The following is a 25,924-nucleotide window of genomic DNA, read 5'->3' as shown; positions in this document are numbered from 1 at the left end:
TCAAAGAAAAAATTTATAGAATCTTTTTTGCAGAGAATTTTAGGTATGTAGCTTACTTATCTTTTCGTATGTGGTTTAAAACATCCATCATTCCCATATCGAAAATACAAACTGAGACATGGATGCACAGAAAAACCAGAAAAGAGACCAGCGCTGGGAATCGAACCCAGTCCTTAGCAATCCGTGCTGCGTGCTATAACCCCTACACCACCGCTGGACAGGAATCTAGACATGAATTTTTCCTATGCATACATATCTCAGGTTGCTTATTTCTACTACGCTACTTATGCAGCAGCACTAGCGACCCGTGATGAAACCATATCGAAAATACAAACTGAGACATGGATGCACAGAAAAACCAGAAAAAGAGACCAGCGCTGGGAATACCCGTAAAAGTAACAAATTTGGAGTTGAAATAAAAATACAAAAAAAGACTCCAAAAAAACCAATCATAATCCATCATTCCCTACAACTATGCCAAAATCCGCTTATACACGAGTTTTTTTCCCTGATTTTCCTTCGTTGGGTAGCCCATAAAGAACTACAGGGAATTAAGTCGTAACATTACATTAGCGAAGTTACCTATGTGCTACCCTTTCATCAACGAAGGCATCAACCCCAGACTCGTAATCCTGTCCGAATTCCTAGAAATATGAAGCATCAAGACATCGAAAACAGCTGTTAGCCTGTGCAACGCGTACTCTGATAATTTTTGCTCGACGTTAACAAAGTGATTTACAATACCGTTCACAAACATTATTGGTGCATAACCTAACCAACGAAACATTAGAAAACCCCGACTTTGTCACTTCAAAGTTCAATATCTCAAAAACAGCTAAACCGATTTTGATGAAACATTGTCTAAGAACCAACGCTAGAAAACCTGATTTGAAATTAAAAAAAACGCATTAAAATGGGCCCACCCGTTTAAGAGCTACCGTGCTACAGATAGACACACATAGCGATCAAACTTTAAAACACCCCTCTTCTTGCGTCGAGGATTAAAAAGAATTTCAATAAAACTGAGATAAAAGATATCGTTTCACTATTTCACGTTTTTTTACTAAGTGCTTCAATCATAATAATATTGTTTTTAAATATTATCGAGTTATCAAATCTTTGTAATAAAAGATAACATATTAATTAGCGAAATAACATCCGAGATAGCCGGATGAATGAACCTTCCGAAACGGACGAAAAACAATGTCTAGTCTACCTTTTTATTCACTGTTGTTATTTATTTCATTGTACTGCTTTGCGGTGTTCAATAATAGTAGATTGTACAACAACATTGAACAACGAAATGAGTTTTCACTTCTCATGCTCGTAAAGTTCATATTTATGCTGGATCTAGGCGACATAAAATGATTTTTTATGCTCTAGTGCAGGGATGGGGAAATAGATTTAGAGATGGGCCTTATACAATAATTACTTACAACATTTCCACGGGCTAGGGAGCATTTATCGAAAAAAAAAATCTAATCAAGTAACAACCAAAATAAATCATGTAGGTATCTATATAAATAAAAATGAATCGTAAAATGTGTTGCTAAGCGCAAAACTCGGGAACGACTGGTCCAATTTCGCTAATTCTTTTATTGTTGTGTTCGTTACTGCCGGGAGAAGGTTTTTATGGGAGAAAATACAGAAAAAATACAACGGGGACGAAGCCGCGGGCAACAGCTAGTATATAATAAATGTATTGTTTTGATGTGCTGGGTCGATGTGAAAGATGAAATTTTGACTGTTCATTAATTAAAGCGTCGAAATTAGGCTCCAAGTTACTTGAAGTAGCTCGTAAAACACACTCAGAGATGACGAGATGAATTTAGATGACGAGTTTTGATCGCGGGCCGGATTTTCGCGGGCCGCTATTTCCCCATCCCTGCTCTAGTGCATAAAATAAAATATTCGTCTAAGACCAAGGCAATCAGGTGTAAACAGCCACAAACAAAGAAGTTTCTACATATATTTTGTAACATATATTAATTTATATAAAACTAAAAATCAATCAAATCAATCAAAATAGATCAATAAAACTAAAAATGTATAACTATATAATAATGCATGAACAATAAAAGGTACATAGTAAGTGAACGATTGCTTCCACTGTTGATATTTCATTTCCTCGCCATCGAAATGAAAAGCAGAGTTTAAAACTCGAGCATTAAAACCATTTCCCCTCGACGTGTCTATCCACCCTCGCCGTACCGGCTCGGGTGGCTAAATGAACGTCTCGGGTAAAATGGTTCGTTTTATGCTCTCGTTGCACAATCTACTATTTATGAACAAGTTACACGCTCTACTTTTACAACATACCTTATTGCACTTCCTGTACTGCCTCGTCTTCCCTTTGGAGCCAAAGATCTCGTTGGACATCACTTTGGCTATAACCGAGTCCGCTCTCCGAATATCCTCGTCCTGAATATACTGAATATCAGTGTTATGCTCAATATGATCCTCCTGCTTTTGTAGCGTGATGATATCAGACTCATTGGAATCCTCCAATACATCACCATCAAGGGACAGCAGTGTATCTGTATCACTTAAATTATTTTTATGTATCAGCACATGTTCCTTCAAATCAGCTCGTTTATTAGTTTTGAAGTCACAATTATCACAGAGGAAAATGCAGTGGACTTTCCCTATATGTGCTCGCAGAGCCTCCGTTTTTGAGTAAGTCTTAGAACAGTAAATGCATCCGTATTTACGACTGTGGATCTTATAATGGGCTCTTAGAGTAAATTTTGAAGCGAAGACTTTGTGGCACTTACTGCACTCTAGTTCTGGATCCCCATGGCTCATGCAGTGTTGCTCGAATTTCTTTTGAGATTTTATATGTTTCCCGCACTCTGTGCAGAGGAATTTTATCTCGCCTATGGTTTTGCCGTCGAGGTTTCTCGGGCTGATGTGGTCGCCGACCATGTGTTGGCGAAATTCTATTATTTGGTCGAATATCTGCTTGCATTTGTCGCATTGGTATTTTTTCTGGTTTGGATTGGAGTAGTTTGGTTCTTCTGAAAGTTAAACGGGTGTTTGTGATGATGCTTTTGAGATTGCAGCGATAGAAGCGCATTTACCAGTGGCGGCATTTTTGTTAAGCAACCCGGGGAAAAAGCCTTGGTGGCTTAGTGGTAGACCTATGGCATTTCAAGCAGAGGATTGTGGGTTCAAACCCCGGCTCGCACCTCTCAGTTTTTCGAGTCATGCGCGAAATTACATTTGCAATTTGCCACGAGCTTTACGGTGAAGGAAAACATCGTGAGGAAACCTGCGAAGCAATGCAATGCTGTGTGTGACTTTCACAATTCGCACTGAGCCCGCGTGGGAAGTACGGCTCAAGCCCTCTCATTCTGAGAGGAGGGCTGTGCCCAGCAGTAGGACGTATATAGGCTGGGATGATGTCTTCGGATGCATGTACAAAACCATTGAGTACTTGTTATCATCGACGTTACGTTTAACAAACAAACAAACAAACAGCCTACAAACGTCCCACAGGGCTCTTGTCAGAATGAGAGAACTTGGGCCGTAGTTCCCACGCGGGCCCAGTGCTGATTGGGAACTTTACACGCACAAAGGTCTGAGTAAACCTGCACAAAACTGCGAATCAATTCAATGAAATTGACTCGCAGATTTGTGCAGGTTTCCTCACGATGTTTTCTTTTGCCGTAAAGCTCATGGTAAATAAGTATTTTATTTTTATTTTATTCGGAAAACCAACAGCTTAAAATCAAATAAAATGAAATAAAATTATCAAATGTAATTTCGCTTACTTATGTATTTTGAAAAACTTAGAAACGCAAGCCCGAGTTTGAACCCACGATCTTCTGCTCGAGAAGCCATAGGTCAAACCACGGGGCCACCACGGCTTTCTAATCCCCAACGCAAAAAGAGGGGTGTTTTATTTTACGCTTGACGCCAATATGTCCGTCTGTCTGTGACATCGTAGTTATCTAACAGATGGACTGATTTCAATGCGGTTTTTCTTATGTGAAAGCGAGTTTCCTTGTGTGGTGTTTCTTAGCTATGTTTGATAAAAATCGGTTCAGCCGTTTTTGAGATATTGAACTTTGACATGACAATATCGAGAATTTTCAACTTTTATAATTAGAACATGAAACTACCGTAAGACTCGCTCATATTAAATGATATTGTAACGGATAACTCACGTCTTAAATCGAGTTTAGCTCGACATGTTTCGACATAATTTTCATTGTTTTCGTGGGTGCGCATGTTGCGGCAGCCGCCGAGTCACGTTGCTCCTAGGAAGAAGGGCTACGAATTAGGGCGCAGAGGTGGCGCTGCCAAGGGCGCAGTCAGCGGTATCGGCAATTTTTGATATTAGTTTTTCTTTTACAAATATATATATTTGTTTACTCGCAAATGTGATGAAAAACATTGTATGTCGCACGGGCTGTACTGGAATTACGAACATCGACTCATTAAAGCCCTCAGTCTTCGACTTCGGGCTTCTAATACTCTCGTTCGTAATTCCTTACTTACCGCCCTTAAGACACAATGTACTATTAATACTGTATTGTAATGTGAAGATATTTTATTTGTTTTAAGTGCGCCATTAACTTCTTACACATGCTAGTTTGTAAATATCTAGCTAATACTTAGTTGTTGTTTACCATAAAAATACAGAAATAATCCTAATATTATGGTAAGTAACTAGTCAATAATATGTTACATAAAGTTGTAAACATTGAAAAATTGATGTACCCTTTAATCCACTCAAAGTTTGATAGTGGTAGAGATCCCTTAAATGGATAAGTTCACCCTTGTATATTTAACTCATTGTTTATTAATGTGCTGTTTTCTTTATTTTTGTACAATAAATACATACACATAGCAGATATCCAACTTACTGGTCAAACTTAACAATAATAATAATAATAAAACCCCATAAATCGTCATTACAAAGTTTAATATCTCAGAAAAGGCTGAACCGGTTTTAATACAACTTAGAAAAATCACCAAAAGGAAACAAAAACTGCATCAAAATCAGTCCATCCGTTTGAGAGCTACAATGTCACAGACAATGGCGTCAAACTTATACCACCCAATTTTTCATCAGGTGTTAAAACACTAGTCACAGCTGAGTGGTAAATAACTATTGTACATGTTTTATTTTAAAGTAAATATTTAAATAAACTCACCATACACCACTTGAGACTGGACCTCCTCCTTCACAGAACAAACCAAGAACGGATCATTCATAGCAATCTTCTGTATTGTCTGTCCGTAATGAGAATCATGACCGAGGAACAATATAGTCTTCCTCTGCTTCGTAGAAGACTGGATGTCCGAGGACATCAACTGCTTCAGTGCGCCGTTATCACTCGGTAGACCAATATACTTCTTTTCTTCCCTCACTCTATTCTCCTTCTCGTTAAGGATCTCTTCAGGTAAATTCGACAGAAACACTCCGCATTCGAACTCATCTTCTTCATACAAATTGAAATTCGGCTCCGGAGCTGCTTGCTGGGCACTTGATTCACTCACTTGAATCTTCCGAAACTTTTTATGCTCAAAGTCATCTGTAGTTGTATATGACACAGGCTCTTTACAGCTATAAACATTCTGAGTTATATACGTGTTATGTTGTTCAACAGTTATATGGTTAGTTCTTGTGTTGTGGTAGATAGAATAATGCTCAGGATTTTCCGTATCATAGTGGTTGTAGACATACGGACTCCTTGCTGGATCTATCCATACTTGGGATTGGTTAAATGCATCAGCTATTTGGTTGCCTGATTCATCAACTAACACAGATATAAGGTCACTATCATTGTACTCCGTAGTGATGTCTTTCGGAGGATTTTGAGTTTGAGACACATTCATAGCATAACTGTCAATCAACTTAACGTTACAGAATCCCGTGTATAAACACGTCTCTTTCCCCTCAGTGTCGGGTGAAGAGATGTTTACTTCTATAAATACGTTGTCAGATACCCCACAGTTGGTTTCCAATGTGGTGCACTTTTTTGGCAATATAAGTACAGGGTAACCTTCGGAATTCATTGTGACGGTACCCAGATCCGAGATTGCGGGTGTACCTAATAAATAAAAACAATATTGCAGTATAAACTACCGTGATTCACAAATTTAAATAAATGTAGGTGCTTTAAAGTGTTTTTAATGTAATTATTGTAGTAAAATGTAAGGTAAATTGAACTTACCACGTGCTGCAGCCATATCTCCAACGATGCGGTAGGTGTAAAAGCAAAGTAGAATTTAAAATCCGAACAGAAGTTGTATCAATCATTTCTACCCTCATATTTCTAACTTTAGTTCAAACTTTTAACTGACAGTTGGCAGGACTACAACTGTTAATTAAGTAAGTAAATTACTTATTTAATCGATTTCTTTTTTTCATTTATCGAACTTTATATTTACATTTTGAAATATCGTGTCATTTGTTTTTCATTCTCATTCGAATTTTGTACTTACGTTGTTACGTTACTTGACGGAATACGTATTGTTACTAAACTTGTAACACTAAAAGCACGCCAATTTGAACTGTCTTGCCTTGACATAAGAATTATCATAAATGTAGATAAAAGCGTTGACCTGAACTTTTGACATTTGTCATTCGTTTAGAAATCAAAAACGTCAAGCGCAAACAAATTTGATTCCAATCTACCGTAATCGAGTCAAAAAATATTTTAAAAACAAAAAAAGTCAATGAACGCGTGTTTGTTTTGTTTATTTTGAAAATAGCACTTGAGTGTCGACGTGAAGCATAATAAATTTTGAGCTAAAACAAAAAGATGAGTCAATTAAGTGTACTTAGCACTAATTATGGACTTGAGACAACAAACAAGGGATTAAATTGCGAGGCCATTTTGAAGGTCGAATGGAAATAATCAGTCAATAAAGGTACTTAATCGATTAACGTAGATATTTGACTTTACTATAAATAATATGCGATTGTTTACTAATCATCACAGTTACAAATTTTATCAACAAATAATCATGTCTTTCAAAGTTGTAACAGTAGTTCTAGGACTTCTAGAATGTTACATGGGTAAGTTCTTTAGAATACTATAATATTTTTTTTTAAAGGTAGCTTTTCATTGGTGTGTTTAAAATATTCCGCCATCGTCAGCTGTAAAATAAGCTATGGTAGCCGAGTGATTTAAAAATTGCTTCACAAGCAGGGTCGGGGGTCGAGCCCGGGCTCGCGCTTCTATGAGTTTTTCGGATATTACGCGCAAAATTACATGGCAATTTGTAAATTTACCATGACTTTTCGGTGAAGGAAACATCGTGAGGAAACCTACGCATCAATTCTATGGTGTGCGTGAAACTCCCAATCCGCATTGCGGGAACTAGAGCGTAGTCCTAATTCTGAGAGGAGGCATGAGCCCAAAATTTTGACGGAAATGAACCAGAGTTGAGATGACTATCGATCGTCAGAACTATTTTATTTAAACCTTACCTTTTCGGTTTCAATGAAATAAAACCAGTTAACTTGTGTCTTAAATCGAGTTTAGCTTACCTCTTCCTGTTGCCCCATTCAATAAACATTATTCCATCAAAGTCTGTCCAAATTAGCACAGGGCCACGAGCCTTTCAACAAATTATAATTATAGTCAGCTTAATCAGGATTACAGGTAAAACCAGGGCATTTAAGGATGGCAGTCAGGGCTAAAACCCCATAGGCCTCCCAAGGGAAAGATCTCCACAATAGCGGTTTTATTTTTTTTCTATCTCATGAGCCTCAACTGTCGCCCCAAGATCTCTAAATTCGGCCCCCTATAATCACATCACTTTATATTAATTTTATTCCAGCTGTGCATTTACCAGCTTTACGGACCCTCAGAGCTTCTACTCTTCGCACCGCATAGTCGGTGGTATCGAGGCCCCTGATGGTTCTGCTCCTTACATGGTTGCTCTGCTTGTTGGGGACATAGTGCCGAGTCTCCTGTGCGGGGGGTCGCTGATCGCCCCGCAACGGATGCTCACCGCCGCACATTGCATTGAACCGATGAAGAGTTGGACTGGTGGATTACTTCGTAAGTTTAATTACTCTAATGACCAAAAAATGGTTGAATGTTTTGGGGACTGTAATCTCATTGCAACGAAACATCGATCGCCGCAACCGTGCTCCCCCGCACATTGCATTGCTTGAGTTGGACTGGTGACTACCGTAATAATTTACAATAATGAAAAAAAATTGAATGAATGTTTATGGGCGACTGTAATCACTTACTTAACTAACATCAGGCTAGGTGAACCGTCAGTTCGGCTATTAAATAAAAAAACACTTAGTCAAAGTCAAAAAATGTATGCTGTTCCTGTTGGTATAAAGCCGAAATTGAATAAATATATTTTGACTATTGCTACGACATTCATAGGCTGCGGTGATCACTGGTGAACCATGCTCGGGTTGCTTACATTTTTTGCGTGACGTCTTTGTCGACAATTATTAAGATTCATCCGAAAAAATACTTAACTCACCCTTCCCTCACTATACGGGTGCCCTGCTATGGATGGCGTGACGTATATTGAGGGCGGGCAGGAAGGTAAGCAGATAGGCTACCTTGCTACAAGAAGATGGCATGCTGCCAGCGCAAACTACCAGCTGCCTACCCTGGAATTTACCCACTGCACGCCATTGTGCCTATACCTATAGCAAAAAGTTCGCTCCACGCTGCGAGCCTTATTTCACTGTCTTAAATCCTCAGATCAGCTCGCGCTGTTCTCGGCACCAACAAATGGTCTGACGAGCGAAGAACTGCCCAGTTCTCAGGATACAGGATCCATCCAGAGTACGACCGTTGGAACATCAAGAACGACATAGGTCTAATCTTCACGACAAATGAAGTGGTGTTGGATAAACGAGTCAATATTATCGCGCTGAACTATGAACGGATGCGAGGGGGAGAGAACATCATTGTCACTGGATGGGGAACTACCACGGTAAGGAATTACTACAGCCTGCCTGATACAAGAGAGTGGGGCAATTGAATTAGTATAGGTAACACATTTTGTAGTAAAAAATATCTGTAGGTCTCAAATATATAATAGCGCACACTCACATGCGAATAAAACGGTCGTTCGTACGTTATACAAGTTTTTGCACGCAAACTTAATCATTATACAAATGTTTGCCTACGGAGGGAGTCGAACCCACAAAGTCGTGCACACTCTGCAAAGTTAACTACTCACCAGTTGGCCAGTCAAGTTACAATTTATTTATTAGACAAAAATCATAAAATCTTATTCCAAGTCTTTGCTTACTATACTTATACACCGTCATCGTGTTATTTTAAAAGTCTGATATTGAAAGGTGAGAGGAAAAGAAACAGCATGATATAGTCTCGATCTTATAGTCAAAATCTGACAAAATCCTTTGGCTGCTACCTATTATGATAATTGAGCTAACAGTCAGATCCTCTACCCGCTTTTATTTTCCAGTTATGGGGCGAGATTCCCGACCAGCTGCAGCTGTTATACGTAAAAGTGATGTCTCCCTCGCTGTGCGAGCATGCTGTAAAAGAGGCGCAAGGGGAGCTACGCTATCCACCTGTAAACCATGAAGTGGAGATCTGCACCAAGCATGAGAAAGGAGCTGGACATGGGATGTGCCATGTAAGTTGTCTCCCAAGCATCACATAGCAACTGCGGCTAATGTACCTGCGTGAACGCTTTGTTTTTTATGAAATAGGGATACCTGCGGGCTGCGGGCGACTATGAAATTCGTAAATCGAAGTTCGTATCGTACCTTCCCTCTCACTCTCGTATTAAGTAAATAATGTAAACAAGCGTCAGCGGGTCGGAAAGATACGAAGTTCGAATTTTGCACTTTGTAGCATAGCATGTTATCATCAAAATCAGTCGCAATGGCGTGCATTGAGTTGGCAGCAGGGTAAGAAGCCCTAGTGCTGATGACATGCTCCTGAACAAACTACCAAATGCCTACCCTGGAATCGACACAATGCACGCCGAAGTCACAAAGACGTGTGTTTCCAGTTAGTTCCAGCATTTCTTTTGTTTTTAGGGTTCCGTACCCAGAGAGTAAAAACGGGACCCTTTGCTGTGTGTATAAGACTCCACTGTCCGTCTATCTGTCTGTCACCAAGCTGTATCTCATGAACGTGATAGCTAGACAGTTAAAAATTTTCAGACAAATACTAAAAAAGAATGAGATTAATATTTTGGGGGGCTCCCATACAAGTACAACAAGTAAACGTGTTTTTTTTTTTTTGCCGTTTTTTGCTAATGTCTAATGTTGTAGAAGTAGATCGGGGACCTTCGTGCGCGAGTCCGACTTGCATTTGGTCGGTTTTTTATTTCTCAATATCATTGTCCTTATAACATATACATGCAAGGAGGGAAGCCAGTAGGGAGGGAGAGCCATACATCGGCTACCGGTGTAGTTCAACTCAAGGCTCGGATACCGGTTAAATTTCCAAGCCGTTTTCATGTACTTGGCGCAAAACCTTTTCATTTTGTTTCGTTCGCGAAACCGTTATTTTTAAACCGTTTTTAAGGGAACATTTCCATAAAGTTCTTGTCAGATTAACCGGTTTATTCCGGCGCCGGCCGGCCAGCAGTCATTCGTGGAATAAACCGGTTTATTTAGGTTATAGTTAAGTTCATAAAAACGTTCGCATTCTTATGAAAGTTCGGAGTTAAACCGAAATAAACCGGTTCCGAGCGTTGAGTTTAACTCTTAAATAGAAGATCATTGTCCATTGACTCACTGTCTTTGTTTCAGGGCGACTCAGGCAGTGCCCTCGTGGACGAGCTGGGTAAGCAAGTGGGCATAGTTTCGTGGGGCTGGCCCTGCGCAAGAAACCACCCGGACATTCACGCAAGGATCAGCGCATTTTTGGATTTCTTATCAGAGTAAATTAATTCTGAGTGAGAGTGTTTTTTAGTTGGTTATTCCAAGTTTTTTTTTAAATATAATTATATTAAATAACGGGTGTGGCCTGTAATATGAGCAAATAATTGAAACATAGATTCATACTTCTCAAACTGAACAACATTAGTTCAGCGACTTTTAAAAATATATATTTTTTAAATTTTTATTACACTTTTAAGTTTATTCGAAGAAGCAATGTAAAGCAAAATGCTTGATGTTTGTAGCGTGACAGGCGACGTCAGTTGGGTTCTAGGATGGCGTTGTCTCTCCTTCCTCTTTGGATGGCGTACATTGATAGCAATATTTAATTTGTATGGAAAAAGGAAAATTCTAAGATTCCATTATTTTTATAAGTCACTGAACTAATGTTGTTCAGTTTGACGAGGACGAACAATTTTTAAATTTTTTGCTCGTATTACAGGCCACACCCGGTATAATAAAGTGTATTTTTCGAAATTTATATTTGTTTGCTTAAAAGCGTTTTCAAATTGAAAGAAAAACTTTTTTAAGGTTTTCGGATTGGTTTTTAATCCAGCTGTTGAACAATTACAACTCTAGTTAAACAGCATTGTTTGTTAAACAACATAGGTAGGTACTTAGGTAGATTTATTTTTAATCGATCAAAAGATAAGAAGATTTGTTTGATTTCTGAAGGTGCCCATAAGTTGGGCAATAATAAGTATAAAGCTGTGTTTCCATGTTGTATTTTAAGCTTAGGCATTTCTGTTGTTTTGTATAAGTACCTAAATGTAATGTAATGTTATTTTATTAGCAATTTTTTGTTTTTTCTTTTTGCTATTTCTTTCACTACAAGAATAAAATGTTTAAGACAGTTCAATTTTGACTTTATTTTGACCCGATTGTCCAAGGAAAAAAATGAGTGTTTAATTGTATATTTACGAGTAGTTAGTACTGAGGATAATTAAATATCCGCACTTCTTGATCAAAGATGTATCTACTTACTCAAAATACCTAATGCCTCATTATTTTAATGAAGACTTCATTCGTTTCGGGAAAGTCTAAATTTAATAGTGGATTACATTGAGTTGACATACTCTTTCTTGATATAGAAATGCGATAAGTCTGTTTCCTTTCATAAGCAGTTTTTCGTTTAATCCATAGTTTTGTGTTTGTGGTTTTTGAATTGATGATGATGTGATTGATACCCTAGAAAAAGGGTCTTCACTGTGTGTCAGACAGACGGGCAAAAAGTGATCCTATAAGAGTTCCGTTTTTTCCTTTTGAGCTACGGAACCCTAAAAACAATCAAGCCATCATTAGCTACTGCTTAATCAATAAGTTTTAGTATCAGATTAATCAGGATATCTACTAATTAGATAGTGCGCGTTATATATTCGGCGGCAGTCCGTTCAATGGTCAGACGCGGGTAGACAAACAAGATGGCGTACAAAATAGGAGTGCTGCTGATATCTCTCTTCGTTGGGAGTTTGGGTGAGTTGATAGTTGCTCTCCTCTTATATTTTAAAGTCAAAGTCCTATCTTTGTCATCGGATTCACTGAACATCAGCGTCTTTGCATTTTAATGTATCGACAAATGCTGAGTGAAATACTTTTTAGGGTTCCGTAGCCAAAAAGGCAAAAACGGAACCCTTATAGTTTCGCCATGTCTGTCTGTCCGTTCGCGGCTTTGCTCAGAGACTATCAATGCTAGAAAGCTGTAATTTTGCACGAATATATTTGTAAACTATGCCGACAAAATGGTTCGTAAGGGAGACCTAACATGTGAGTAAGAGAGGGACACCAATAGTTGCCGGCCACAAATTGCAGTGAAAATATGGCCCGTCTACGAGCCGCTTAACACACGGTTAAAATTTATTAATAATTAGTGGGTAGTTTTGTTTTGTTTGATAAAATATATGTGGGTACTTGGGGAGTTACAGTGACAAATTAAAACGGTGGTTGTGGTTTGTTAGTCTAAGCATGGTGTACGGTTGTGTTACTCTGAAGATGAGCTCTGTTTGAGTTCGAAACGCGTCAGTGTGGTGTGGTGGTGGTGATAGATGGGTTTGAGTGATTTGTGTGTGTCTTACAGTGTGGAGGTGGAGGAACTGCATGAACACGCATATTTTGCATAAGCTTAGCTATCGTAAGGTCGCGGGTGAGCAAGGAAATTCTTTTAGTTCATCGATGTTATAACACACAACAACAAGTTGGGGATTTTCAAAAAACGAGCCTAAATACTTACTCTTCTCTCTAAGGCCCGGCTAACATCCATAACTCAACTTATGTTGTGGAGTTCCATAGGCGACGATGATTGCTTTCATCAGGTGACTCGCCTGCTCGTTTGTCTCCTAACATGAATACAATATAGGTATCCTACTTATATTATAAATGCGAAAGTTTGTGTGTGTATGTTTGTCACTCCTACACGCTAAAGCGGCTGGACGGATTTGGATGAAATTTGGTATATACATAGATAGCTGGACATCTGGAATAACATATAGGCTACTTTTTATCCCGATATTCCCACGGGATAGAGTTAAAATCTCGAAATAACAACCATTGGGCTTAGTCACGAAATTAGGCATAGTGGCTTTTAATGCAATGTCAATGAAAACCACGATGTAATTTTCGGGAATTCCCACGGGAATTTTGTAAAATCCCGTAATTTCAATTCAACTGCTGTATCTAATGATTTACGCGTGCGAAGCCGCGGGTCATCATCATCATCATCATCATGTCAGCTGAAAGACGTCCACTGCTGGACATAGGCCTCCCCCAAGGCTCTCCACTCATACCGGTCTTGTGCTTTCCGCATCCACCGCGATCTCGCGATCTTAACCAAGTCGTCGCTCCATCTTGTTGGAGGCCTACCGACAGCTCGTCTCCCGGTCCGCGGACGCCATTCGAGAACCTTCTGGCCCCATCGGCCATCCGTCCTGCGAGCAATGTGCCCCGCCCACTGCCACTTTAGATTCGCAATTCTTCGGGCTATGTCGGTAACCTTAGTTCTACTGCGGATATCATCATTTCTAATTCTAAGCCGCGGGTAAACTATATTAAATATATAACTTTGGTAGGTATGTACCGTACCTTATGTAGGTATATTACGAAGTCATGATTATTGCTAAATGACTGAAATACCTATACAGCGATTATCGACCGTGATTGATGATTATGAATAATCCTGTTGCAGTATTTATATCAGTAGACTCAATTTATTATGAATCTAAGGAGTTAGGTGCTTTGCTTATCCCGTTGAAGAGGCCTAATCCGAAGATAACCTTTAGTTAATGCTGTTATCTTTAGTCACGTTTATGAGTGTTAATATTGATCAGAATGTTACTCTATCGCTATCAGCTTTGATTATAAGGCCGCGGCCACATGAAATCGCTCGACGCTCGTTTCCAATGTCAAAATAGAAATCACGATTGACATTATATAAAACTTGAAAAATGATTGAGCATATCGCTGAAAAAAAAAAACCTCTTCAATTTCGGCAAAAACACTGTTAAGATTGGTTTTTTGGAATCTCTTTGTATTTTATATTTCAATTCCAAATTTTTTCAAAACCAATCTTAATTTGATTGCTTAATAATGACATCTCTTGTCCGGGTGAGCGGTTAGTTCCAGTGGGGTCCTGAAAGTTTCTCGATGAGGGCTACAGCATAGATGTCGCTAGTGTCGCTGCTTAAGTGACTAAATAAGAAAAACAAACAAGCTGAGACATGTGGTGCATAGGAGAAATTCGTGTCTGTATCACTGTCCAGTGGTGGTGTAATGGTATAGCACGTGGCACGGAATGCCGAGGACCTGGGTTCGATTCCCAGCGCTGGTCTTATTTTTCTGATTTTTCTTTGCATCTATATTTCAGTTTGTATTTTCGATATTAAAAACACTGTTATTTTTTTTCATTCACTCCATTAAGCGTCGTCATCAAGTAATTAGTATGTTTTGAAATATTATAGAGCTATGAGGATGTTGACGACAAGAACAATCGGAACGAGGTGTATAAGGACGATAGGTATATTTCGTCGTTACAACATAAATGTATACCTATTTAATAGTGAAAAGTAGGTAAATTGAAGAGATGTATTTTTGGAAGACAAAATGTGAATTTTGGTTCTAAACAATGTCATATTAAATATAATAAAAAACAACTATGGAACTCGATGATGGATCTATAAAATTGGGTAAACTTTATTTACTGATAACGATAATTATTCCTTTATACAAACAAATAACCAAACAATAACAGAAAAAAAAAACTAAAATTAACTTACCTGCCGGTAAAATTACTGGCACTTGAGGTATCCCATCTTAGGCCTCTAGGTTGGCAACGCATCTGCAATACCCCTGGTGCTGCAGATGTTTATGGGCGGTGGTGATCTCTTACCATCAGGAGACCCACTTGCTCGTTTGCCATTCAGTCGAATAAAAAAAAACCTACTCTATACCTAACAACCATTTTATTTTTATAATGTTGGTAGCGCCTATAATGGAATAATCTCTCTTGAGACATACGTTATGCTTGAGAAACGAAGTCCTTATGAACAAGTTATATTTTATACATGCAACTAAACATCTAATATCAAAGATTTAAAATTAAAACTCATACTTGTCCCACAGCATTACCATCAGCTCCAGCTGAAGAAGTGGACTTCTTCGTGCATGCGGACCAGAATGCTCGCATAGTGGGCGGCACTCAGGCGCCAGAAGGCAGCGTGCCCTACATGGTCGCCCTTTCCAACGGCTTGCTGGTCCGAAGCTTTCTTTGCGGAGGTTCCTTGATCTCCACCAGAACTGTACTAACTGCGGCGCATTGCATTGATGCTGTGTTCAGCTTGGGATCGCTCTCAAAGTAAGTTACATTTAATTTTACTCTAACAGATGGACTGTTAGACGAAGTAGTTACCTCTCTCACCTCTAGGCTCTGTTATCTCCACCATCTTATGCTGACCGCGCATTGCATTTACGTTGCTTAGCTTTGACATCCTATACAAGTGAGTCTGTTGGGAACTGCTCCCTAGTGTCTAACTAGGTAGTACAAGAACTCCAGGAGATCGTGCGTTCATCATCAGCCGGAAGACGTCCACTGCTGAACAAAGGCCTCCCCCTACTACGCCACAATGAACGACAACTCGCCTGCAACTCTGAAACTATACACTGAGCGGCCAAAATCTTAGTAGGCATTTATGCGTAGTGTCGTATTATATTGTATTGTAAAACTCTTTATTGTACATAATAGTACATTGTCTTAAGGGCGGTAAATAAGGAATTACGAACGAGAGTCTATTAGAAGCCCGAAGTCGAGGACTGAGGGCTTTAATGAGTCGATGTCCGTAATTCTAGTACCGCCCGTGCGACATACAATGTTTTTCATCACATTTGCGAGTAAATTTTTATATTTTTAAAAGAAAAAAATATAATTGTTCCAAATATTGGCGATACCTTATGCTGCGCTCTTGGCAGTGCCGCCCTCCCCCTCCCCCTCCCGCAGCATGCGCCGCAACGCGCGTGTGCGTGCGGTCCTGCAGCAGCGCGCGCAGCAGCATCAGTACGCACATTGACTCATTTACCGACCACTGGCTTCATGACAAGCACATTAAGGTCGAGGGTTCTATTTGGGGGGTTGCAACCAAAGTAGCCTGCATGTTTCGACACTGTTTACGAGCAAGTGTGATGAAAAAACATTGAATGAAATTAACAGCAAAATTATCCCTTAAAGGGATCTCTTTCAGTTAACCTTTAGCAGTAGTTCTGATGACAATACAATAATGGTACTATTTAGCCGCTATGATGATGAAACCGGAAGTTAGGCACTGGAACTCTAAAACAGAACAACGTAAGCATGTTTGGGTTTGTTAGAATACCCTTAGGTCGTAATTTGACCAAGAAGTATCCAGGATCTCAGAGCAGTCATCATTAAAGCGTGTTCTTAGTTTTAAAAAAAATATATATATTTGTAGCTCTCTCCGCGTCACCGTGGGCACCAACCGGTGGAACCTCGGTGGGCAGTCGTACACCCTCGCCCGCAACGTGACCCACCAGCACTACGTGTCCGCGAACATCAAGAACGACATCGGCCTGCTGATAACCAGCGCCAACGTCGTCACCTCCAACACTGTGGCTTTCGTGCCGCTGAGCTTCGCGGAGGCTGGCGCTGGGGTTGTCTCCAGAGTTGCTGGATGGGGCAGAATTAGGGTAAGTCCGGTATCATCACAGAACGAAGACTAATGCTCAAAAAATGGGGGTTTGTAGAAATTATCGTGTACCTAAAATTAATTATGGCAATTATGCGTTACGGGGCAATGTATGTCTGTGTTTTGAGACAGTTTTGTCTATGAACTAAAATAATTTCCTTGCTCACCCGCGACCTTACGATAGCTAAGCTTATGCAAAATATGCGTGTTCATGCAGTTCCTCCACCTCCACACTGTAAGAACACACACAAATCACACAAACCCATCTATCACCACCACCACACTACACTGACGCGTTTCGAACTCAAACAGAGCTCATCTTCAGAGTGACACAACCGTACACCATGCTACCAGTTGTTAGACTAACGAACCACAACCACCGTTTTAACTTGTAACTGTAACTCCCCAAGTACCTACCCACATACGTTTTATGAAACAAAACCAAAACTACCCACAAATATTAATAATTTTTTAACCGTCCTTCAAAACTACCTTGATTTTTTATTTATTTACTGTCAAGGCATGTTTTTTTAACTAACATTGCTGAAATTAGATCCAAGCCGTAGCAAGGGAGATGAAACTAAATTTACCTGCTCATTAATAATAGACCCCATACTGTTGTATCTAATTATCTCCATGCATTCTAAAACATCGAGACGAAACCCCTTGCCACAATAATGTAACACTTCATACGAATCGGAGTCCGATAAAGATTGATTTAGTTCCAACAAATGTTTGCAAAATTCGACTTATCAGGATGCTCATTCCTATATGCCGAAACATGCTCTTTAAATCTAGCATTAAAACTGCGTCCTGTCTGACCAAATATACTTTACTGCAGTCATTACAAGTGAGCTTGTATACACCCGATCTAGTTCCTTTATCTACCTTCTCTTTGTGGTTACAAAGTTTAGAGTACAAAGAGTTGTTAGTCTTAAAGGCTACCTTAACATTGTTTGATTTTAAAATACCACAAATTCTATCAGACAAACGACCAACGTATGAAATGCTACACCTATATTTGTTAGAAGACTGCGATGGTAACACGGCGTAAAGCATGCTATTCACTATCCGTGCCTGCTTCTTCTGAACCAAACTATGACCATTGATTTAGTATAACCATTCGACAACGCTATCTGATAAATAGTATTTAACTCTAAATCAAAATCTTCCCTAGAAAGAGGTACAGTTAACAATCTATGTACATAACAATGAAAAGCTGCTAATTTATGCTGCCACGGGTGATTAGACGATGCTGGTATCACGCATCTGTGTACGTGGGCCTTTCGGTAAATTTTAACTGTGTTTATTATTAAATCTAATAATTGTCAAATCCAAAAAGTTTGACAGTTTTGTCTTGCGGAAACTTTTGTTCCCCCTTTTTTTTCCGAACAAAACGGGACTACGCAACACTGTGGTTGATGATGGATGATTTTAATCTAAACTTTGTTCCCCCCCCCCCCCCGTAATAACAGACTTTGTAAACCACACTTGAAAACCTCACGCAACAGTGGCGCCATCTAGAAAGACAAAAAAGATAGCCCTCATTATCTTCTGCTTTGAACCTCTTGTTTCCGGTTGCAGCAAGGAGGCTCCCTGTCCACTACGCTGCTGGAGCTGACGCTGTCCACGATCGAGGGCAGCGCTGCGTGGACGAGGTGGCTCTCGCCGCCGTCGAGTTCAACACCCGCGCGCCGCCCGTCGAGCCGCACATAGAGATTTGCACGTTCCACTCGCCTGGACACGGGACTTGCAACGTAAGTTAATGAAAGTACTAGCTGGTTGCCCGGGACTCTGTCCGCGTCCCATAGAGCTTATGGGAACGGAAGCAATACCATGCCCTCGGTACCGCTCTGCTTTCAGAGCGTGACATGAGTGCGTGTGAGCTAACTTTGGAGGCGGCAGACGTGAGCTTGCCTTCGGAATCCAAAAGCCTAATGGTTACTTGACCTGAAATGTATATTTCATCATCAAACCAGTCATCCAGTCAAACCACAACAAATCTATTGAAACTGATTAATGGACCATTTTTTTTAATTCGTTGGCTCCCTAGTAGTTTTGGCACGCGTGCCACACCCACTATGTTTTTCCGAACTCTTTCTATTCCGCAGCAGTTTTAGTTCCCCCTTACCTAACCCCATTTATACTTCCAGGGTGACTCCGGCAGCGCGCTCGTGCGTGTCGACAACAGCCAGCAGATCGGCATCGTTTCGTGGGGCTTCCCATGCGCACGCGGCGCCCCCGACATGTTCGTGCGAGTCAGCGCCTACAGAGACTGGCTGCTCACACATGTCGTCTAGATAAACTATTGAAATGAATTAGTTTTATATTGCTTCTTCGTTACAAACGCTGTGGGACACATATTATGTTAGCAAGCAGGAAACCCGCTCTCCTTTTCTACATAAAACAATATGTCTTATAAGATGTTATAAGATAACAACAACGACAATTTGTTCTATAGGCCAAACTGTCATAAACATCACATAAAATTCAATTCAAATACTCTACGAATTCATTCGCAAAGTCACACACGAGCACAAATCCGTTGACAAACAAAAAGAATGTCGTTACTAACCAGTACCAACTAACCAGAACCAACTACCCACCCTACTTTTCTGAACACTATTCACTCGACTACCCTCCTATTTTTTACTTTTATATTTTTAGACGTTTGAATAGTTGTAATCTGTGGTTTGAATAAATTGTTCAGTTTTTTATGTTTTATTTTATTTACGCATCCACTGAAGTCTCTTGAATATAACCCTTAATTTTATGTTTTAAAAATAAGCAAAGGGTATTTTTGTGTTTATTCACGACTAGCTCCCCGCCCCGGCTCCGATGATTTTACTAAATCATGGTGAATCCTTAGACAATAACAAGCCCAAATAAAGCTAGAAAAAAGGTTGCTATTTATAAATTTGGAACGAGTGTTTTTCATACAACGTGGATGAAGATTGGGGTAAATTTTTGTGGTCACATTTTTTTATGAATGGCCCGTAGAATTTGATGACATTTTCTATTATTTTTAAGACGTCCTGTATTTCTACTAGATAACCTGTAAACTGTAACAGAATCTAAAATGTGCCCGCGAAAATCATACCGAATAAACGCTCGCATACTGAATATTTTTATTTACGTTTCAAAATGATAAACGTTGTTATTTTAAAATGTTATAATTATCATGAATTATTTTATATCACTCATTCGCTGTACTAACACTGTACATGTATTACTTATACTAAGTCGATCCAACCTGCAAATTCATATTTAATACATATTTGCGATCTTAGGATATACATATAATAAACCATGGTTAGTGTACTATCGAACCAACTGAATCGCGACTCCCACTGAGGAACCTTTTCGTAGAAAAAGTCATATAATCGCATCGCTTGACAAGGGAATTCACTGTGACACACTGTGAGAACGTTCTACGGTAGGTCAGAAATCAAATGATTCGACTGTACAACGTCGTACGTCGTACAGTCAACGTCATAAATAAGTAATCATTTCTATACCTTGTCGCTTTCAGTTGTTACACAATTTCGCATGTCGTTTCAAACGTGACGTTAAAATGACAAGGTACAAAAGTGATCACTTGTTTATGACGTTGACTGTACTAGTGGATAATGATGATATAGCCAGCCAAAGTTCCGCGTGACGCACACTTTTTAGCACGCCGTGATGTCTAGCGTGTCCCAAAAGGACCATGCGTCAAAATGGACCAAAAACCAACACAGCTGAGAGTTAGATCACTAATCTACTTATATACTTTACTTTATTTCGTACTATGGGGGCACACAGTTGAATTCCATGGCATAACTGAGACACATATTTTAGTCAGAGTAAATATCTATGAGCAACTGAGTTTTTCTTGGAGAATATCGGTAGAACACCATATATAAAATCTTGCTTGTATGAAATCATGGAGAACGATGTTAAGGCTACAATAGTTATTTGTGTCACAAGGGAGCAAAATGGTGTATTTACGGCGAGGGCGTACATTGAATCCCGAATGTAGCGAAGGATTCCTAGAAGAAGGATTCCCAGAAGGATACAATAGAATCCTGAGCGTAATGAGGGATTCAAGTGTTAACGCCCAAGATGAAAATAATTTTGCTCCCGAGTCGCTCATACAACTTTTCACACCGAGCATGAAGAAACTTGAAAATAATAAATTCTAAATATTATTAAAGAACAACCAGCGTAGATAATGACGTGGCTTTTCAATTATCAACTTAAAAAAATTGCATTTGCAATAAAACACTTAGAAAAGCCTTGAACAGAAAAGTTACACTTTGCTCCCTCTCGTCAGGGAGGAAAAGTTACTTTTCTGAAGGAGAGGTGTGAAAACATATTTTTATTTTACACAACTTGTAACACGAGTCAATCTGTCTTAACAACCCTCCAGGATTTTAAAGCCATTATAAGGAGAACTTTCCAAGTAAAACAGACACAGTTTCTCATAGATAATACTCTGAATAAAACTTGAATATCTCAGCTTTTTTTTTTATTCGACTGGATGGCAAACGAGCAAGTGGGTCTCCTGATGGTAAGAGATCAGCACCGCCCATAAACATCTGCAACACCAGGGGTATTGCAGATGCGTTGCCAACCTAGAGGCCTAAGATGGGATACCTCAAGTGCCAGTAATTTCACCGGCTGTCTTACTCTCCACGCCGAAACACAACAGTGCAAGCACTGCTGCTTCACGGCAGGTAGCAATCCGGGCGGACCTTGCATAAGGTCCTGCCACATTGAACTTGGTGCCCATAGAATGAAATGAAGTACACGCAAATACCTATTTAATGACATACGAGTAGTTCTCAGCTCTGTTAAAAATTGAAAATACAAACTGAAATATAGATGCACAGAAAAAACAGAAAAATAAGACCATCACTGGGAATCGAACCCAGGTCCTCGGTAATCCGTACCGCGTGCTATACCGCTACACCACTGATGGTCAACGGTACCGACACGAATTTCCCTATGCACCTCATATCTCAGCTTGTGTTTCTTACTTAGTCACTTAAGCAGCGACGCTAGCGACATCTATGCCGTAAGCCCTCAAACTTTTTCGGCATTCCTTTGGAACTAACCGCTCACCCGGACAAGAGATATCGTTTCTAAGCAATCAAATTAAGATTGGTTTTGGTGGAGGACCTGGGTTCGATTCCCAGTGATGGTCTTATTTTTCTGTTTTTTCTGTGCATCTATATTTCAGTTTGTATTTTCAATTTCGGTTTTACGGGATGACCGTAAAAGTAAAAATTTGGAATTGAAATAAAAAATACAAAAAGATTCCAAAAAACCAATCTTAATTTACTCAGCTCTGTTGGTTTTTGGTACACTTCCCATACAAAGTTGCCCATGGTCCTTTGTCGCGCTCTTTTGAGTTTTTTTTTTTAACAGAAGAAAAAAGTACGCGTCCATTATCTTCTGGCAATCTAACGACTAAATAGAATAATCTTTTATTACCCAGGAAACTATTCAATCTACATAAGCGTTTCCCAATCGACTAATACGAGGTCGAACACGACGCCTGCTGCGATTGGGTGAATATTCAGCGTTTTTGCAGCGTTTTTTTGTCATTAGTGTCTTGGCAGATGTTATTAACCCTTTATAAGGCAGAGACGATTTAGCGACCACATACATTGATTTGGAAATCCTACCTTATTCTTGAGTAATAAGTTACAATATTCATTGTAATTATTGAAAATACTACTAGCTTTAAAACATCCTTTGCTAGGTATGTATTCGATAACTGCTTTAAAAACAATTGAGTTTTAGTTCTAAGTATGGGGAACCCCCAAAATGTATTGTTTTTTTTTTCTATTTTTGTGTGAAAATCTTAATACGGTTCACAGAATACATCTACTTACCAAGTTTCAACAGTATAGTTCTTATAGTTTCGGGTTCCGTTTTTTGCCATTTGGATTCGGAACCCTAAAAATAGTCAAATACCGTATTGTCGCGACTTGTCGTTCTGCTGTGCTTTATAAACGTGGAATGCTAACGACGTTTAACCGACCGGTCAAAACGGCCTAATATTCGCCAGATTACTTAGAAAATTTATAAAAGACGCTGGGTAACTAATTGTATTTAAAAACTTTGAATTCACTAACGCCAATTCCACCATTTCCACTTCACTTTGAGCCAGCCACTAAAGTCAATGCCCATCGTGGTCACAGTAACCGCGGCAGCGCGATCTAGTAGCGTACCCGCTCTCCATGGCCCTCAATCATCTCACCAACGTCTGTATCTTATGCAACGCCTCCGCACTCAACGCCAGACTCTCCAACGCCAAAATACACCCCAACTCGCAGTCTCCATCGACATTCTTCAACACATTCCGCGGCAAATCGTGATAAATTAAAAAACAGCTCAAGATCTTCTTGACATCTTCGTCTGTGTTTGAGATTTTACGCGTGCCAGGCAAGCCTAGATATTTGCGTAGGTAGGGGGTTATTTTTTGTTCCCAGCTGTCGAAGATGTTGGCGACTTTTTGCTTGATGGAGAGTGTGAACTCGCTGGACATGAGAGGCTCGTTTGGTCTTGCCCGTCGACTGTCATGTCGTTTATGGAGCGGCGGTTGTGCGCTTCTATTTGGGCAAGGAGTAGCTTCACTTGCCATATGTGATACGTCGAGGGGTTGGTCTTCATTGTTTTTATTATCTGTAAAAAAAAAGTAGAACCTGAACATGAAACTACCGTGAGAGTCACACATATCACAATATAATACATAATACGTCGAGCTAAACTATTAACCCCGACGCAAAAAGAGGGGTTATAAGTTTGACCGCTATGTGTCTGTCTGTGGCATCGTAGCTCTTAAACGGGTGGACCGATTTGAATGCGTTTTTTTATTGAAAGCAGGTTTTCTAGCGATGGTTCTTAGATATGTTTTATCAAAATCGGTTCAGCCGTTTTTGACATATTTGACTTTCAAGTGACAAAGTCGGGGTTTCCAACTTATTGTTGGTTAGTTTAGACGTGAAATTATCCGGTACAATATCATTTAAATAGAACCTGTTTTATAATAATAACTATACATAATGATTTTTAATTACAAGCTTTTATTTAACTTGGGGGCCATCTATAAAGTAGTCACACTAGTTTTGACCCTTTTAGAACCCCCCCTCCCCCTTGTCACACGTATTGCTATGAAATTTGCAATTATTTTGTTCCCGTGTCACAAACCGCTTGCCCCCCCCCCCTTAATGTGTGGCGTACTTTATGGATGACCCCTTGCCCTGTTTGTTAAATCTTGCAAGTTAATTTTGATCCACTTACAGTAGTCGGATTGACTTGAAATTTGGTATACCTACATAATGTAAGTTAGTTGACAATGCAAGTACAGTCAGCAAAAAAGTTTGTATTATTGTAAAGTTGTCTAGGGATTACTGGTTAATTTAATGGTGTCAAAGTGTTTTGCCCGATTCAAAATCCCAATTAAAAAAAAATATTACTAATCCGTCCCATAGGGTTGAAATTTAGTACGTCGATAGGCTGACTCACGGAATAACACAAAAAAAATATTTCGTGATACGCGCCGTTTTATATACATTTTTTTCCATATTGTCACTAATAAATGTGTTCTTTCTTTCTTTCCAAATCTCGAAATCTCAACCACCAAGTTCAGAAACATGACATTTGCATACAAAATGAAGGTGACGACGTAATTTTTGGACAATACGGTATTTGACAACTCCTGATTTTGCCATATCTTAATATTATTATGAAAACATAGAAAAACAGATAGTGTTTAGCGAAGAGAAAATTTAAATCGGTTGAAAATTGGATTTATAGTGATTTTTTGAAAAATCTATATACTTACCTGTCTCTTTCTCAAACGCTTTTCTCTATACAGCAAGTATGGCGGTACTGGCGTGTGACGTCAGATGCCAGAATGTCTTTCTCTGTCTAATCTTGAATTTCAAACCTTTGTAACTTTGTTATTTGTAAAGGTAGCTTAAAAATAGTTTTTCTATTCGATAACAGGCATTGTGTAGTTTTAATTTATAAAACATATACAAAATAGTCAAATACCGTATTAAGTACAATTTCGATATACAAATTCACCTGCAAGACATAATATTATCACACGCGAGCAAAGTCTCGGGCAAAGGTTAGTCAATGTTTATTACCTTCAAAAACGTAGTCCAAATGGGCAGCGCGCACAATATGTCCTTCACCACACACTCATACGTCACCATACTCAGCCCCTGGACATATTCCCTCTCCTCCTTACTATAAGTCCTGCAAACACACTGCTTCGGCATAATCCTTCATTCTTCAAGCCTTTCCTCTTCTTAGTGATCAACAAGCAATCAGCACATATGGCACCAGTGCTTTCTTTGGCCAGATAATGCCGCACAAAGTTCTTGATTCTGTCGTCGTTGGTGAACAGTTCTATGTTGTCTGGTATGACGGACCATATGTTGGTTTTGTCCAGGGTGAGAGACTGGGCGAGTATGGTGAGGAAACCTTGAGGGTCGTCCAAGTAGGAGAGGCAGCCGGCGCGTTGCTTTATGTCGATGCACCAGGTGTATTCGAGGAATGTTCTGGAAATGGAAGATAGAATAAGTTGAAGTTAATAAGGTTTGGTTATTTTTAATACAAGCTTATTGGGTGACTGTGCTTGTGTTATCGTTTAATTTAAATATGTGTGCAGAATTTTAAGTCAGTATGTTCATTATTTTATTATCATTATTATACAAAGTGGACAAAAATGATGAGCCCTGAACGGAAACTGCCTTAAATCCTTCAGTTAATAATTTGACTTAAAGGAAAGTTTCCTTCCTTAGGAAACATTGTTTTATTTTGAATAAGAAACGAAACTGCATTCTGCATTTTCTAAGAGAAATACTGGCGTCAT

At 39.4% G+C, this 25,924-nt stretch overlaps 3 protein-coding genes and 1 pseudogene across 3 annotated transcripts in view; 2 read left to right on the top strand and 2 right to left on the bottom strand.

Moving 5' to 3' along the window:
- LOC141429486 (zinc finger autosomal protein-like) overlaps nt 1-6,379 on the bottom strand; it is a 16,415-nt gene extending 10,036 nt beyond the window's left edge. Inside the window, exons 1-3 of the mRNA XM_074089801.1 lie at nt 6,186-6,379; nt 5,163-6,062; nt 2,320-3,017 (exon numbers count right to left, since the gene is read on the bottom strand). Of these exons, the coding sequence (XP_073945902.1) occupies nt 2,320-3,017; nt 5,163-6,062; nt 6,186-6,201 (1,614 nt within the window). The 5' untranslated portion in view covers nt 6,202-6,379. The remainder of the gene's footprint in view (nt 1-2,319; nt 3,018-5,162; nt 6,063-6,185) is intronic.
- A 643-nt stretch (nt 6,380-7,022) lies between these two features.
- Nucleotides 7,023-11,359, top strand: LOC141429878 (chymotrypsin-1-like). Its single transcript, XM_074090437.1, has 5 exons — nt 7,023-7,033; nt 7,801-8,024; nt 8,687-8,931; nt 9,430-9,603; nt 10,733-11,359. Exons 1-5 carry the CDS (start codon nt 7,023-7,025, stop codon nt 10,865-10,867), a joined length of 789 nt encoding a protein of 262 aa, XP_073946538.1. The 3' UTR covers nt 10,868-11,359.
- An 868-nt stretch (nt 11,360-12,227) lies between these two features.
- On the top strand, nt 12,228-19,761 carry LOC141429488 (chymotrypsin-2-like; annotated as a pseudogene).
- Nucleotides 19,762-22,510: 2,749 nt separating this feature from the next.
- shtd (anaphase promoting complex subunit 1) overlaps nt 22,511-25,924 on the bottom strand; it is a 33,866-nt gene continuing 30,452 nt past the window's right edge. The window contains 4 exon segments of the mRNA XM_074089797.1: nt 22,511-23,598; nt 23,601-23,721; nt 25,194-25,330; nt 25,333-25,610. Coding sequence (XP_073945898.1) covers nt 23,288-23,598; nt 23,601-23,721; nt 25,194-25,330; nt 25,333-25,610 — 847 coding nt within the window. The 3' untranslated portion in view covers nt 22,511-23,287.

Source organism: Choristoneura fumiferana, chromosome 7 (assembly GCF_025370935.1).
Source record: "Choristoneura fumiferana chromosome 7, NRCan_CFum_1, whole genome shotgun sequence".
Classification (NCBI taxonomy): domain Eukaryota; kingdom Metazoa; phylum Arthropoda; class Insecta; order Lepidoptera; family Tortricidae; genus Choristoneura; species Choristoneura fumiferana.
Note: the sequence above shows the minus strand (reverse complement) of the source record. Positions and strands in the feature narration are given on the sequence as shown.

Excerpts from the sequence above, each read along its gene's own strand:
- LOC141429878 (XM_074090437.1), top strand. Across the intron at positions 8,025-8,686 it reads TTGGACTGGTGGATTACTTC|AAATCCTCAGATCAGCTCGC; the intron begins GTAAGTTTAATT and ends TTTCACTGTCTT. Across the intron at positions 8,932-9,429 it reads CTGGATGGGGAACTACCACG|TTATGGGGCGAGATTCCCGA; the intron begins GTAAGGAATTAC and ends TTTATTTTCCAG.